Below are 15,370 nucleotides of genomic sequence, written 5' to 3' on the forward strand. Positions count from 1 at the left end.
TTTAATTTTTGCGTAAGATAAAACGTTTGGCCGGGGTGCATTCTTTGGCCTCTGGATGTCCAGTTGCTCCAGCACCGTTTGTTGAAAGGCTAGTCTTTCATTTAATTGCTTTACACATTTGTCAAAAGTCAGTTGGGCTATATGTGTGTGAGTCTGTTGCTGGGTTCTCTGTTCTGCTGTATTAATCTCTGTGTCTGCTCTCTGCCGGTACCACATGGTCTTGATTATTGATGCTATATCGTAAGCCTCAGCAATGTGTAGAATTATTCCTCCCATCTTATTTTTCTAAGCAATTGTTTTAGCTATTCCATACCCTTTTCCTTTTCATATAAAATACAGAATAAACATACTTAATGTCTACAAAAACCTTGCTGGGATTGTGATAGTAATTGCACTAATCTTTTAAAACAATTTGGGGTACTTGACAGTTTTCCTATGTCCAGTCTTCTAATCCATAAACATAGTCTCTTCAATTATTTAGGCCTTCTTTGTTTGCTTTTATAACATTTTGTAATTTTCAGGATGCAGATCCTGGATATGTACTATTTGATTTATATCCAAGTGTTTCATTTTCTTTGGAGCAATTATAAGTCGTACTGTGTTTAATTTCAGTTTCCACATGTTTGTTGTTACTATACGGAAATACTGTTGATTTTTGTATGCATCCTGTGGCCTGTCTAAACTCATGTCTTTAGGAGTTTTTTGTAGATTCATTGGGGTTTTCTGTGTAGACAATCATGCCATCTTCAAATAGGGACACTTTTATTTCTACCTTTCCAAACTTTATGTGTTTTACACTTGGATTTTATTGTTTGGTTTTTGTTTGTTTCGTCTTTATTGTGCTGACTGAAATTCCAGTAGTATGTTGAATAAGAGTGAGAGTGAACATCTTTTTTTTATTGTTGTTTCTAACCTTAGGGGGTAAGCATTCAGAATTTCATAGTTAAGTATGATACTGTCTATACATTTGTTGTAGGGACACCTGGGTGGCTCAGTCGGTTGAGCATCTGACTCTTGATTTCAGCTCAGGTCATGATCTCAGGGTCCTGGGATTGAGCCCCACGTCAGGCCCTGTGCTAGGCAGGGAGTCTGCTTCGGATTCTCTCTCCCTCCATCCTTCACTCCCTCCCTTTGCCCCTCTCCTCACTTGCATTCTCTCTCTCTCAAAAAAAAAAAAAAAAAAGTATAGATTCGTTGTGGATGCTCCTGATCAAGTTAAGGAAACTCCCCTCTATTTCAAGATTGCTAGGAGTTTTTGTTTTGTTTTGCTTTTAAATCATGGATGGATAGTGATATTGTCAAGAGGTCATTTTTCTGCATCAGTTTCTATGATCATGACTTTCTTTCCTTTATCTGGTTAAGAATCTAGTGATTCCTTTGCTGATTTTGGACCCTGGGGATAAACTTATATCAAGAAGGGAGTCACAATCTTCAGGAATGTGAAAATGTATATTTTTCCCATTAAATATGCAAGGTTTTGCTTTATATATTATGAAGACCATTGATTAGGCATCTACACCTTAATGTTGTTATGTCTTTAAGACACAACTACCCTTTTATCTTTATGGAATGTCCTTCTTTGTCTTTGATAATTGCTATCTTTAAGTCTATTTTATTTGGTATAAATATTGCCACATCAGCCTCCTTACACTTAACATTTACATGGTATGTCTTCTTCCATCTACTTTTAATCTGTCATTTTCTTTAGAATTAAAATGTACCTTCAATAGAGAGCATTTAATTGCCACTTGGTACTCAGTACATTTTGGTGATCTTAAAGTGTATCCACTGTAGGTGGTGGATAATAGCAATTTGCTATTGTATTCTTTCTGGCAATCTGTGCCTTTGATTTGAATATTTAGTCCATTAACAAATAAAGTAACCATTGATATGTTTAAACTTAGGTCTACTAATTTACTATTTTCTGTTTACTCTGTTCATTTTTGTTCATTCCTTCTCATTTTCTGCCCCTTTTTGGGTAAAATTTTATTTAAAATTTTATTTCAGTTTATCTTTTGGCTATACGTCCTTCCATTGTTTTTTTGTTTTTTGTTTTTTTGTTTTTTTAGCAGATGGTGCTAGTGATTGCACCATACGTCTAACTTACAACTCTTCACTCAATTCTTATTTTCTGTATTGTATGTTAAGTTGTAAAAAGTTCATATTTCTATATTGCCATTACCCTCTCCTCTATCATCCTTTATATTAGAGCTGTCAAAATATCATTTATTTAATGCAATATAAACCTCACGAAACAATTTTTCTTTGAACACATATGTATTGAAAGCTAATTAAGAGTTAAAATAGTGTTTTATATCTTATTTCCAATGATCTTCATTTGTTTCTGAAAATGTGGGATATGCCATGGTATTTCTATTTAGTCTGAATAACTTTCTTAAGCATTTCCTGTAATGTGGGGTCTGGTCATGACAAACACTCTTAGTTTATCTGTAAAATCCTACTTTATCATAATTCTTGAAGCATGCTTTTCCTGGATATAGACTGCTAAGATGAATTTGTTTGTGTTTTTTCATTGTCTTCTGTCTAGTATTGGCATCTGATGAGAAGTTTACAGTCCTTTAAGTTACAGAACATGTCATCTTATCTTTAATTTTGAGCAGTTTTACTATGTGTCTAGGTATAGTTTTCCTCAAATTTATTCTGTTTATGGCTCTCTGAGATTCTTGACTTTGTAAACTTATGTCTTTCACTAGTTTAGGAAGGTTTTATTCATTATTCCTTAAAATTTTCTTTACCCCTTCTGAGACTCCATGTAAACCCTAGAATCAAATAAACAAAGGGCATACAGTATGGTGTGCTCCCTCCCCATCTATCCTGTGATTTAATGAGGTCATGAAGTTCCATCTTAATTTCCATGGATGAACTAGAGCAAACTATAGTAATGAGGTATGAAAACAGCTATGTTGTTCTTGTGAAATTGAGCTGATTAATGACTGAGGCACTTTAGATATTAGGAAGCAAATACAAAATGTCTGTTTCGAGGCGCTTGTTTCGAGATAAAGGAAAATAATCAGGCAGTTAAGATGCATGTTATTTAAAGAGAGACTCAGTCTTTATTTTTCCTATAATACAGTAAAATGGCAGAATATCTTATCAGGTTAAGACAAAATGCTTATATTTTAAATTGTGTAAGTTAAAGACCAGGTATAATGTTAACACTATTGAACTCTGTCTGCAGCGTATCATAAAGTGTCCCAAAGAAGTCACCTGGAAAATTAGGTATCAGAAGCAAAACTTAATAATGTTTTTGACCATTAAAATTTGTTTATCTCTATTTTCCTTTAATGTGTAATATAGCATAAGGTGTTAAGTTATGTATAAATAGTTTATATGATGATTGTATTTTTGGAGTGCAATACAGAAATTGCACACGGGGCACCTGGGTGGCCCAATCGGTTAAGTGTCTGCCTTCGGCTCAGGTCATGACCCCCCAGGTCCTGTGATCGAACCCCACATTGGGCTCCCTGCTCAGTAGGGAGCCTGCTTCTCTCTCTCACTCTGCCTGCAACTCCCCCTGCTTGTGCTCTGTTGTGTGCTCTCTCTGTCAAATAAATAAAATATTTTTAAAAATTGCACACCAAGAATGACAAGAATAGAAGTAGAATGAAATACATTGAATTAGGAACTCAAGACTTTAATGAATGAGGAGTGACCACAGTTTTGACAGCACCCAGAAGGTGTAGTAGGTGGTGACTTTTGGTATGAGCTTTAAAGCAGTCATTCTTTTTGAAAAAAGAAAAGGGAAAAATACTGGAAAGAACCAAGGGAGAGTAAGAACCCTAGCAGATCTTCTAGCCCTGAGATATGTGGAGGCATGGGAAATAAAACCACTGGCAGGTGAGCAGGGTCCTCTAAGGAAACCTGTTAAGGCAAGGAAGTCAAGCAAGCATTCAGAGAAGTGGCTGAGGATTAAAGAATTGTTGATCATAGATAGAGAAGGTTTATGATCAGTGAAAGAGCCTAGGAGGGAGAAGAGTTCCAGATTGGGTTAATGGTTCTAATGGAGTGGGAAGAATTTGATTTCTTCCCAGCCACTTTCTTGTTGGCATTGCCTCAGCTGTTGAGTGTTTGTCCTCCTTCATGTATTCAGTAAGAGTTACATTCCTTCCAGCCTAGGAATTTCTTGATTGGTTCATAATCCATTCATTATAACTCTTCCCTCTGGCAATGATTCATTTCAAAAGAGGTATATACTCTATTATGTCCAATGAAATGAGAGGAAAGTTTAGCTGTGATCTTCTAGTGTAAGTTTTCCTCTGTTAAAAGAAATACCGAAGAGGAAACAGATGTTCTTGTTTGTACTTGTTTCTCCTAAGCATTACAGTGGGAATATATGATGCCTGGAACTATACCCACCTTGGGACCAGAAGGAGAACTTTAGAAATGAACTAAAGGATGTTACACACTGCTCCTCTTTTTTTTTTTCTTTCACTTCTGTATTCCATTTCAGTGGGTTCTTTATTTTTTTAAAGAGAGAGCACATACACGCACATGTGAGTACATTGGGTGGGACGAGGGGCACAGGAAGAGAGAGAGAGAGAGAGAGAATCCTAAGCAGGCTCAGTGACCAGCATGGAACCTGATATGGGGCTCAGTCTCACAGCCCTGAGATCATGACCTGAGCCCAAATCAGGAATTGAATGCTTAATGGATTGAGCCACCCAGGTGTCCCTCAGTGGGTTCTTTAAAAGATGGATGACAAAAGCTCATGGTTAATCCTCTATCTTAATTTAAGGAAATACATTTTTTTCCTTAATTATAAGAATGTTATCTGTTCACTGTAGAAAATAGAACAATAATTACATGAAGTAGAAATTAAATATCTCAAGCCCCACTTTTTTCTAATGCATACAAAATAACTTCCATTATGTTAATACTTTTTTAAAGCAAATATTCTAAGATATTAAATATACATAATCTATAGATTTCATTTAATGATACAGAAAGAGAAAGCTTCACAGAAGTTGCTGGAGGAGGCCCCATGGATGATGAGTAGCTTGCAGGTGAGAAAAGAGAATAAAGAAGTGGTGACAGGGAGACTCAGGTAGATGGGACAGTATTTATGTCTCAGAGAAGACCTTGTGCAAAGGCTATAGGTGGTTCACTGCAGGAGGAAAAGGAATTCACCAAATGCCATAGGGTGGAGATTTTATGTGGAGAGTAGTAGGAAATGAAAATGGAAAGATGGAAGGGTGGGTCAGATGAAAAAAGGCCCAATATGCCACATTTGAATGTGAACTTTATAAAAATGCACAGTATAGGGAGTCAACAAGGAGTTCAGGCAATTGAATAAATCAGGTGAATGATTTCAGATTATCACTATTTCTCAAGGTCAGCCAACTATGACTTTCATATTTTAGTCCCAGCATTTAATGACTGAAATGAGGAACATATTATTTAACTATTCTTTCAGTTTCCTTATTTGCAAAATGAGGACAAGGGGAGAAAGGTTGTGAAGACTCAATGAGGTAACCCAGGTGAAAGTGCCTGGTCACATGCCTGGCATATAGTAAGTTTTCAGTAAATGCCACTTTTCCTTTGCTGCCTGTCTTGTTTTGATTGTGGCATGGTTGGCTAAAAAAACCAATTTACACCTGAGGAGGTGGTGGGGTGCGGAAAGGTGAGAAAATATTTTAAAAATTATTTACCCTCATGTAAAATGAATATAAAAACTACTTTTGTGAAGTCACTTAAATGCTACAACCATTTATACTCAGAACCAAGAGAACATTGCCCAAATTCAATTCAACAAACCTGTTGTATAATTTCTGGATAACAGGCAGGAACTAAGCAGTAGGCAATATAAAAATAAAAATGCACGGACTTTGAACTTCAATGAGATCAATAAACAACTGAATAAACATAACAAGACAGCAGTGGAAGTATACATGAGACTGTCCAACTGGTCTCTGCAAACATTATGAACTGCCCCACCACCACCCAAAGTATCCCCCCTTACTGTTGATCAGCAAGAAGGAGCACCATTGGTATAGAGGCCTGACATTCTTCCAAGGTATCTTCTCTTACCTGCTGATTGCATGTGTTTACCATGGCATATGTTCTTTCCTGGGGGGAGCATAATGTGAATATTGTAGTTACACACAATTTTTAAATTGGCCTACCTAGAAATTGGTATCACTAGCTGTTTGTTTGTTTGTTTGTTTGTTTTATCGTTGGTGTAGAAATGATAATACTTAAAGGATGAGTGATGCATCTAGAATAGTCCTTAGGCATACTGTCTGAATTTAGTCTTTAACCCCCACTTGTATTTTATTTTCATTGTAGCTCTTTTACAAAGCTCCCTCATCTGGCAGGAACAGAACAAAATTTACTTCTTGCCAAAGAAATCCAAACCCAGTGGAAGAAATTTGGACTGGATTCAGCCAAGTTGGTTCATTATGATGTTCTCCTATCCTACCCTAATGAGACAAATGCCAACTATATATCAATCATGGATGAACATGGAATTGAGGTGATGTGGAATTGTTGGTACTTTTTGTATCTTTTAACCCCAGTTGTTTATGCGAATTGGGATGTAGGGTCAAGTAAAAATGGAAATTGGTTAATAGTGCAGTGGGACTCATTTTTTTTTTTTTAGAAAAGTTGATAAGTTAGAAACTAATTATTTCAGTGTCTACTGTGTTAGGCACAGTGCCAAGTCTTAAAGCCAGAATGAAGCCTAGGAACAGGATTCTTTTTGCTTTAAGTAAGGTAAGGCAGATGTGGAACATGTTATTTTAAATCAATACGGTGAGTGTTATGAAGACTATGTTTTGGGTTCTTTACACAGAACAGGTTCACTTAGCCCAGCCTGGGACTTAGAGAAGGTTTCCTGAAAGAAAACCTTTCTGATAATGTGAGTCATGAAAGATCCTAAGGAGTTAACTACATGAAAAAGCAAAGTAAAAGAATCCAGGCAGAAGAGAAAATACTGGCAAAGGTTTGGAGACCCAGAACTAGCTTAGTATTATTGGGGAGCTTAAAATTTTCCTGTATTTCAAAAATGTGCAAAGTGGACCACAGTAAGAGATAAACCAGTATATATATGTTTTGGGGACAGGTCATAGAACAGCTTATACATTGTCCTAAGGGACTTAGGGAATTCAACTTCGGTCAATGGAAACCATTGACAAGTCCTGAGCAATGGAAGGGTGTGGCTAGAGAGGCATTTTTTTAGATAGATAGGGCCATCTGCAGGTTAGACCTTAACTAGGCAAGGAATTCAAGTTGGAGTCTTATGAGAATAGTCCAGGTGAAAGATGATGAAGCCCTGAATCAGGATGGTAGTAGGAATGAGGAAGAGGGATGATCTAAGAAGTAGTTAGGAAGCAATATTAGTGGGAATTGATTAGTGATTGACTGGAGTAAGGAGGTGAAGTAGGGTTCAGGATGACTCCTAGTGTCTGGTATGGGTGGCTGGCTAGTGATGCTACTAGTAATAGAAAGGAATGATGAACAGAAAGCAGGGCTGGGGTGAGGGATGAGAAATGCAAAGTTGGACTCGTTGAGTTTGGACATCCAAGCTGAAATAACCATCACACCATCACACGTCTGGAAAGGTGGTCCTTATAAGCATATGGGCTATGGATAAAATTTTGGGAGTCCATGAAATCTGACAGGAAGGAAGTATAAATGAGGCAGATAGTAGACTGGGGATAAAACACAGGAAACATTTAAGTACATTTGAAAGAAAAGGGGTCCAACAAAGAAAGTTGAAAAGGAATCATTGGAAAAAGGAGGAGGAGAATCAATGGGGGTGCCACCTTCAAAGCCCTGTTTTTATATGGGAACTTCTAGTCATCTGAGGTTGCGTGCATTTTAGAAGTTGCTACTATTTGGAAGGCGGTAGTAACGATAAAGCTCTTCCTCATTATTGCCAGTGGAATTTACCTGATCAGTTACTGAACCTAGTTTCAGAATGTTTAATCTTAAGTGTATACTTGGGGGCATTAGTCTTTAATAACAATCGGGAATATTTCTCTCCAACTTCATGTTATTTCAATTCTTGCTAGATTTTCAATACCTCCTACCTTGAGCCACCACCAGATGGATATGAGAATGTTACAAATATTGTTCCACCATATAATGCTTTCTCTGCCCAAGGCACACCGGAGGTAAAATAAGACTTTTTTCACTCAACTCTTTAAACCTTCCTTTGTTATTTAAAGCCTCTGTAGAGAATGAAAACCAAGGAGATTAGGTAAATCATACATGCTGATCCATACTTTGGGATTCAGTGCTATGAACACCCTTTCTAAAATTAATTTAAGAAAAAGAAAAAAACAGAAATACATAAAAATCATAGCCTGGTGAAGCAGATGCCTCTCTGAGGTAACAAAGGAGTTGCTGAACACATATTTAATTCAGGAATGACAGTAGATGTTTTTCCAAGCTCTTTTCCTCTGTTCATAGTGTAGTTTTGTTATAGATTTATAGATCATACCACAGAAGTTCTTAAATTAATACTCTGCTTGAAAATTAAACATGGTTGGGGGTGCCTGGGTGGCTCAGTCAGTAAGCGTCTGCTTTCGGCTTAGGGCGTGATCCACCAGGGTCCTGGGATGGAGCCCCGCATCGGGCTCCCTGCTCCACTGGTAGCCTGCTTCTTCCTCTCCCACTCCCCCTGCTTGTGTTCCCTCTCTTGCTGTCTGTTTCTCTCTGTCAAATAAATAAATAAAATCTTAAAAAAAAAAAAAGAAAATGAAACATGGTTGGGATTTCTTTTTTCTTGTAAAAATCTCCTTTGTTTCACCTACCCCCCACTTATCTCCCCTCTCCTCCATTTGTTCTCTGTATTTTAAAGTCTGTTGGTTTGTTCGTTCGTTTTTGTTTAGATTCTGCATGTAAGTAAAATCGTATGGTATTTGTCTTTCTCTGACTTACTTCTCTTACTTAGCATAATACTCTCTAGGTCTGTCCATGTTGTTGCAAATGGCAAGATCTCATTCTTTCTTATGGTTGAGTGTGTATACACACACACACACACACACACACACACACACCGCTTTTTTCTTATCCATTCATCCATCAGTGGACACTTGGGTGAATAATGATGCAGTAAACATAAGGGTGCCTGTATTTCTTTGAATTAGTGTTTTTGCTTTCTGTGGGTAAGTACCCAGTAGTAGAATTCTGGATCATAAGGTATTTCTATTTTTAATTTTTTGAGGAACTTTCATACTGTTTTCCACAGTGGTTGCACCAATTTGCATTCCCACTAACAGTGCACAGGGATTTCTTTTTTCCCTGCATCCTTGCCAACACCTGTTATTTCTTGTCTTTTTGATACTAGCCTTTCTGACCCATGTGAGGTGATATCTCATTGTGGTTTTGATTTGCATTTCCTTGATGATCGGTAATGTTGAGAATGCTTTCATGTATCTGTTGCCCATCTGTATATGTTCTTTGGAAAACTGTCTATGTAGGTCTTTTGCCCATTTTAATCAGATTATGTATGTATGTATTTATTTTTTGGTATTGGGTTGTATAAGGTTATATAGTTTGGATATTAACTCCTTACTGGATATGTCATTTGCAACTATCTTTCCGCTCTTCAGTTAGGTTTATGATTTTCTTTGCTGTGCAAAAGCTTTTTATTTTGCTGTAGTCCAGTAGTTTATTTTTGCTTTTGTTTCCCTTGCCCAGGGAGACATAGCTAGAAAAATGTTGTTAAGGCTGATGTCAAAGAAATTACTCCCCTGTGTTTACTTCTAGGGGTTTTATGGTTTCAGGTCTCATATTTAGGGCTTTAATCCATGTTTAGTTTATTTTTGTGGATGGTGTAAGAAAGTATCTTGATTTCATTCTTTTGCATATAGCTGTCTGGTGTTCCTAGTACCATTTATTGACGAGACTGTCTTTTCCTCACTGTATATTCTTGCCTCCTTTGTCATAGATTAATTGATTGTATAAGTGTGGGTTTACTTCTGGACTTTATTCAGGTCTATTGATCTTGTGTCTGTTGTCATGCTGGTACTAGGCTGTTTTGATTACTACAGCTTTGTAGTCTAACTTGAAATTTGGGGTTATGATACCTCCAGCTTTTCTTTCTCATGCTTGCTTTGACTATTGGAAGTCTTCTGTGGTTCCATATAAATTTGAGTATTATTTTTTGTAGTCCTGTGACAAAGGCTGTTGGCATTTTGATAGGGATTGTGTGGAATCTGTAGATTGCTTTGGGTAGTATGGACATTTTAATGATATTAAATGGTATTCCAATCTGTGAGCATGGAGTATCTTTCCATTTATTTGGAATATTTATTAATAATAAATATTATTTATTCTTCAGTTTCTTTTATCAGTATTTATATTTTTCAGGGTACAGGTCTTTCAACTCCTTGGTTAAATTTATTCCCAGGTATTTTTATTATTTTTGGAACAGTTATAAATGGGATTGTTTAAAACATAGTAGGGATTTTTGAAATGACTCTTTCCTTTGGCTCAGTATATGCTGGTAATCTCTTCAAAACAGAACACACTGTTTTAAATGTTCTGTATTGAGATTTTTTCAGTCTTTCAAAGTATCGAAATATTTTTTAAAAACTTATACAGAATTAGCACATGTCTGTTTTTTAAGGCCAGTCCAGGAAAGATAACTTTTGATGATGTGGTATTGTGGAGCGTACTTATTCTTGGGTTTTCTCTTTAATGGTAGCAGTATTCTGTATGTTTTTAAATTTTCTCTTTTCTTTACAGGGGGATCTTATATATGTGAACTACGCTCGTACGGAAGATTTTTTCAAACTGGAAAGAGAGATGAACATCAACTGCAGTGGAAAGATTGTTATTGCAAGATACGGAAAAATCTTCAGAGGAAATAAAGTATTGTATTGTCTTTTCTAGAGAGAGGAGGATAGTGTATATCTTCTAAATGTAAATGACCAACTTGTGTTCTGTTTTCCAGAATTACCCCCATATATATATATATATATATATATATATTTAAAAAGTCTTCCTATTTGCATGGTTGCACAGGAAATCCTGTTTTTATGTTACCTCACATATCTATAAAGGGAAGTTACTTTTATTACAGAAACAAAATTTGCTTTTTAAAATTTTTTGAGGGAAATTTTATATAAACTGAAAACTGAAAGCTCCCCTACATTACCCGTTTTATTTGCCCAGACATGATCAATCTTCACAGCTTTTCTTAGACCTAATTCTGTGACATATGAATATAAATACCTTTTTCTATATACTAATTTATGTATATCATACATTTTTTACAAAGATGGCATCATATACTATATATACCTTTATTTTCTCACTCACCAATAATACATAGGTATTCCTCCACGTCAAAACACTGAGAGTTGTATAATGTGTAGTTAAGAGTATAGGACTCTAGATCCATACAACATAGATTCTGGTCTAGTCTAGGCTCCCTGTTCTCTAGATCTTTTACTGTGAGCAAGTTATTTAATCTTTCTCTGCCAGTGTTTCCTCATACATAAAGTGGGAATGTTAATAATAGCACTAATCTCCTAGAATCCTTAACGAAGATTAAATGACTTGATGTTTGAAAGCACTTACGATAGTGCCTGGTACTTAGTTAATTCTATATAGCTGCTTATTAAGTAAATACCTTGTTATTTTGGATGTGCGCATGATACTTTGTAGAAGTGATAAGCAGTTTAACCATTCCTATGTTGACAGATGCTTGGCTTGAATTTATTACTATTAAAAATAATTCCATTGTGAAAATCTTTGTCCATATGCACTTGAACATTTATGTGAAGATTTTTGTAGTATGGATTCCTAGAAATTTAATGGCTGAGTCAACATGTATATTCTTTCAGAATTTTGGAAGGCATCATCAAATTGCCCTTTAAAAAAAAGTTGTGACAGATTGTACTCCCATTCATATTATAAGAATGCTTTCTGAATATTGCAATGTGTTTTAGTTAATCAAGACTGTTGGTTATCTATCTTCTGCTACCAAATTTCTGGTAATGAATTCAGAACCTTACAGGAAAGGTTTTCCTATTTGTGGTTAGTTCAAATTGTTAGAAAATGTTTATAAAACACAGTGGGCAATTTTTCACATACTCTGTATAGAACTTTAAATTAGTTTAGTCCCACAAATATTTATATGATGTGCCAGACGCTGGAGGGTGGATAGTTAAAATTGAACAAGACATGGTCCCTTTTATCAAAACACCCTCAGTCTAGCAAGGGTGAAAGATATTTTAGGGATATTTTAAAATACTTTGACCCATCCTATAACAGAAATATGTACAAAATAGAAGAGCTAGAAAGAAGGGAGACATTAATTTTGCAGTTTTAGTGACAACAGGAATGTTTCACAGAAGAGACAATAGCTTGTTTGGAGTTGTATAGAATAAATGAGAGTCGTTAGCTCCCCCAGGAGAGAAATTGTATTCAAGGCATAAAGAACTGACTGTGTAGCAGCATGATAAAAAGCAGGGTCTCAAGTCCCCTACGTTATTAAATTGATCTTCTCTTAGATTAATTAATCATCTGCCACGTCTACATTATGGATTGCCCATTGCCCCTGCAGGTTAAAAATGCCATGTTAGCAGGAGCCATAGGAATCATCTTGTATTCAGATCCAGCGGATTATTTTGCCCCTGCGGTACAGCCATATCCTAAAGGATGGAACCTTCCTGGAACTGCAGCACAGAGAGGGAATGTGTTAAATTTGAATGGTGCTGGGGACCCGCTCACTCCAGGCTATCCAGCTAAAGGTAATGGATGGGCCTGCCATGGTTCACCCATTTTTGCAAAATCCTACTTGCCCTTAAAGAAGACGTAAAAGCAAACATCTACAGAATAATTTTAAAACTATATGCAATTACAATTTTTTGGATTGGTATTGCTAGGAATTAAAAAGCATTTCCCATGTATTACTTTTGTTTCAAATTTTCATGAGGTGTGGACATGGAGAGGGAAGGGTCAGTTGAATTTCTGCTTTTAGCAGAGGTGCAGAAACAGATCCCCATACCCAAAGTAATACTGCTTTTACCAAACTAGAACTTCGGTTTTCTGAATTGCTTAGTGATTTTATCCTTCTCTAGATATCATACATTTGTATTTTTTTTCTAAGTACCAATGAGTTTTTGGGTGTTGTCAAAACTTTTCACATTTTACATGTTAAACGTCTGTGTAACAGCCTCCACAATTAAGATAATGAGCATATCCATTACTCAAAAAGTTTTCACTCATCTCTTTGTAATGCTTTCCTCTCCAGCCCTTCCTACCCAATTCCTGCCAGTCCCTAGTCCCTGCCAGACCACTGATCTGCTTTCTGTCAGCATAATTGTTTTGAGATCCATCCACATTGATGTCTGTGTCAATAGTTCATTCCTTTTTATGCTAAGTAGTATTTCATTGAATGGATACACTACAGTTTGTTTATTCATTTACTTGTTGATGGATGTTCGGATTGGTTTTCGTTTGGGCACTCTTATACATAAAGCTGCTTTGAACAGTTGTATACAAATCTTTGTATGTACATATGCTTTTATTTCTCCTGGATAAATATATAGAAATCGAATGACTGGATAATATGGTAGACACATATTTAACTTTTGGAGAAATTTTCAAATTGGTTTCCAAAGTGGTTGTACCATTTTACATTCCAGCAACAGTGCATCAGTGTTCCAGTTGCCAAATCCTTGCTACCTTTAGTTTGGTCAGTCTTTTTAATTTTACATTGTAATATATAAGTAAATCCTCCAAGTTACTTTTTTTTTTATCAGTTTTTGGGGCTATTCTAGGTCCTTTCCATGTGAATTTTAGATCCAGCTTATTAATTTCCACTGACAAGTGTCCTGGGAATTTGACTGAGATTGAATTAAATCTAGAAGTCAATTTGGGGAGAATCGACATCTTAAAAAATAATGAATATTTTAATCCATGCCCATGGTGCAACTCTCCATTTACTTAGGTATTCTTTAATTTATTTCCACATGTTTGCAGTTTCATTGTATGGATTGTGCACATCTTATTTACCCATATGAGTTTCCTAGTTGTATGCTTTTTAATAATACATTTTAAATTTCAATTTCCATATGTTCAATGCTAGTAAGTAGAAATACTTTGTATTTGTAGAAGAAATACATCAGTCTTGAATCCTGGAAACTTGTTAAACTTACTAAATAGTTCTAGTAGGTAGTAGGTTTCTATAGCTACCATCAGTTTTTACATAGACGATCATGTTTTCTGCAAATATGGTTCTGTTTCTTTTTTTCTAATCTGAATGCCTTTTACTTTTTAAAATGTGTTTGCCTTAGTATACTGGCTAGTATCTCTTGTACATTGCTGGAAAAAGGTGTTAGAGAAGATGTCCTTACCTTGTTCCTGCCTCAAGAAGAAAAAAAATCCAGTCTTCCTCTGTTAAGTATGATCCAGCTGTAGGCTTTATTTCAGATTCCTTTTGTCAGGTTGGGGGAGTTTACTTCTGATGGGCTAAGAGCTTTATTTTTGCATATTTACCTAGGAATGTGTAATGAATTTTGTCAAATGCTTTCACTGAGTCTTGAGATGATACTAAGTTGTTATATTACTTCTGTTAAATTATACTAATAGATTTTTGAATGTTAAACCAACCCTCCCATCCTAGGATACACTCTGCTTGGTCACAGTGCATGATCCTTTTCTATGTTGTTGGTATATCATTGAACTTAAAAATTTTGTTAAGCATATCTGTCTTTAGTCATGAGGGATATTGGCCTACAGATTTATTTTCTTGTACTATTTTAGTTTCGTTTTGGTGTCAGAGTAATGTTGGCTTTATGTGCTAAGTCGGGAAATATTTCATCTTAGTTGTTTTGTAAGAGTTTATATAGAATGAGTGATTTTTGCCTGTAAACATTTGGTAGAATTGCCTAGCAAATCTGAGCCTGAAGTTTAGTTTGTAGGCATGTTTTTAACTACAAATTTAATTTTTAAAGTAGGTGTGTGGCTATTTAGGTTGTCTGTTTATTATCCAGTGAGCTTTGGTAGTTTATGTCTTCCACTGATTTTGTCCATTTCGTCTAAGTTACATTTAATAGAGTTGTTCATAATATTCTCAGTCTGTGTGTGTGTGTGTGTGTGTGTGTGTGTACGCACATATGCACGTGCAGGTACTAAAGTGATATTCTGTTCTTTATTCCTGATCGTGGCAATTTATCTCTCTCTTTCTTTTTTTTCCTGAACTGTCTTGCTAGAGATTTATCAGTTTTATTGATCTTCTCAAAGAACCAGCTTTGGATTTGATTCATAATTGCTACCATTTTTCTGTCTCCTATTTCTTATATTTCTGCTCTGATCTTTATTATGTTCTTTCCCTGCTTATTTTTGCCTCATTTGCTCTCCTTTTCTATTTTCTTGAGGTAGAATCTGA

At 35.8% G+C, this 15,370-nt stretch overlaps 1 protein-coding gene across 5 annotated transcripts in view; it reads left to right on the top strand.

Moving 5' to 3' along the window:
• NAALAD2 (N-acetylated alpha-linked acidic dipeptidase 2) overlaps positions 1–15,370 on the top strand; it is a 73,701-nt gene that overhangs the window by 11,843 nt on the left and 46,488 nt on the right. For all 5 annotated transcript variants that reach the window (XM_044386517.3, XM_057316680.1, XM_026505360.4 and 2 more), the window contains 4 exons: positions 6,307–6,493; positions 8,034–8,135; positions 10,717–10,842; positions 12,542–12,728. In XM_044386517.3, the coding sequence (XP_044242452.1) occupies positions 6,307–6,493; positions 8,034–8,135; positions 10,717–10,842; positions 12,542–12,728 (602 nt within the window). The remainder of the gene's footprint in view (positions 1–6,306; positions 6,494–8,033; positions 8,136–10,716; positions 10,843–12,541; positions 12,729–15,370) is intronic.

The sequence above is a fragment of the Ursus arctos genome, unplaced genomic scaffold, assembly GCF_023065955.2.
Source record: "Ursus arctos isolate Adak ecotype North America unplaced genomic scaffold, UrsArc2.0 scaffold_22, whole genome shotgun sequence".
Taxonomy (NCBI): Eukaryota; Metazoa; Chordata; class Mammalia; order Carnivora; family Ursidae; genus Ursus; species Ursus arctos.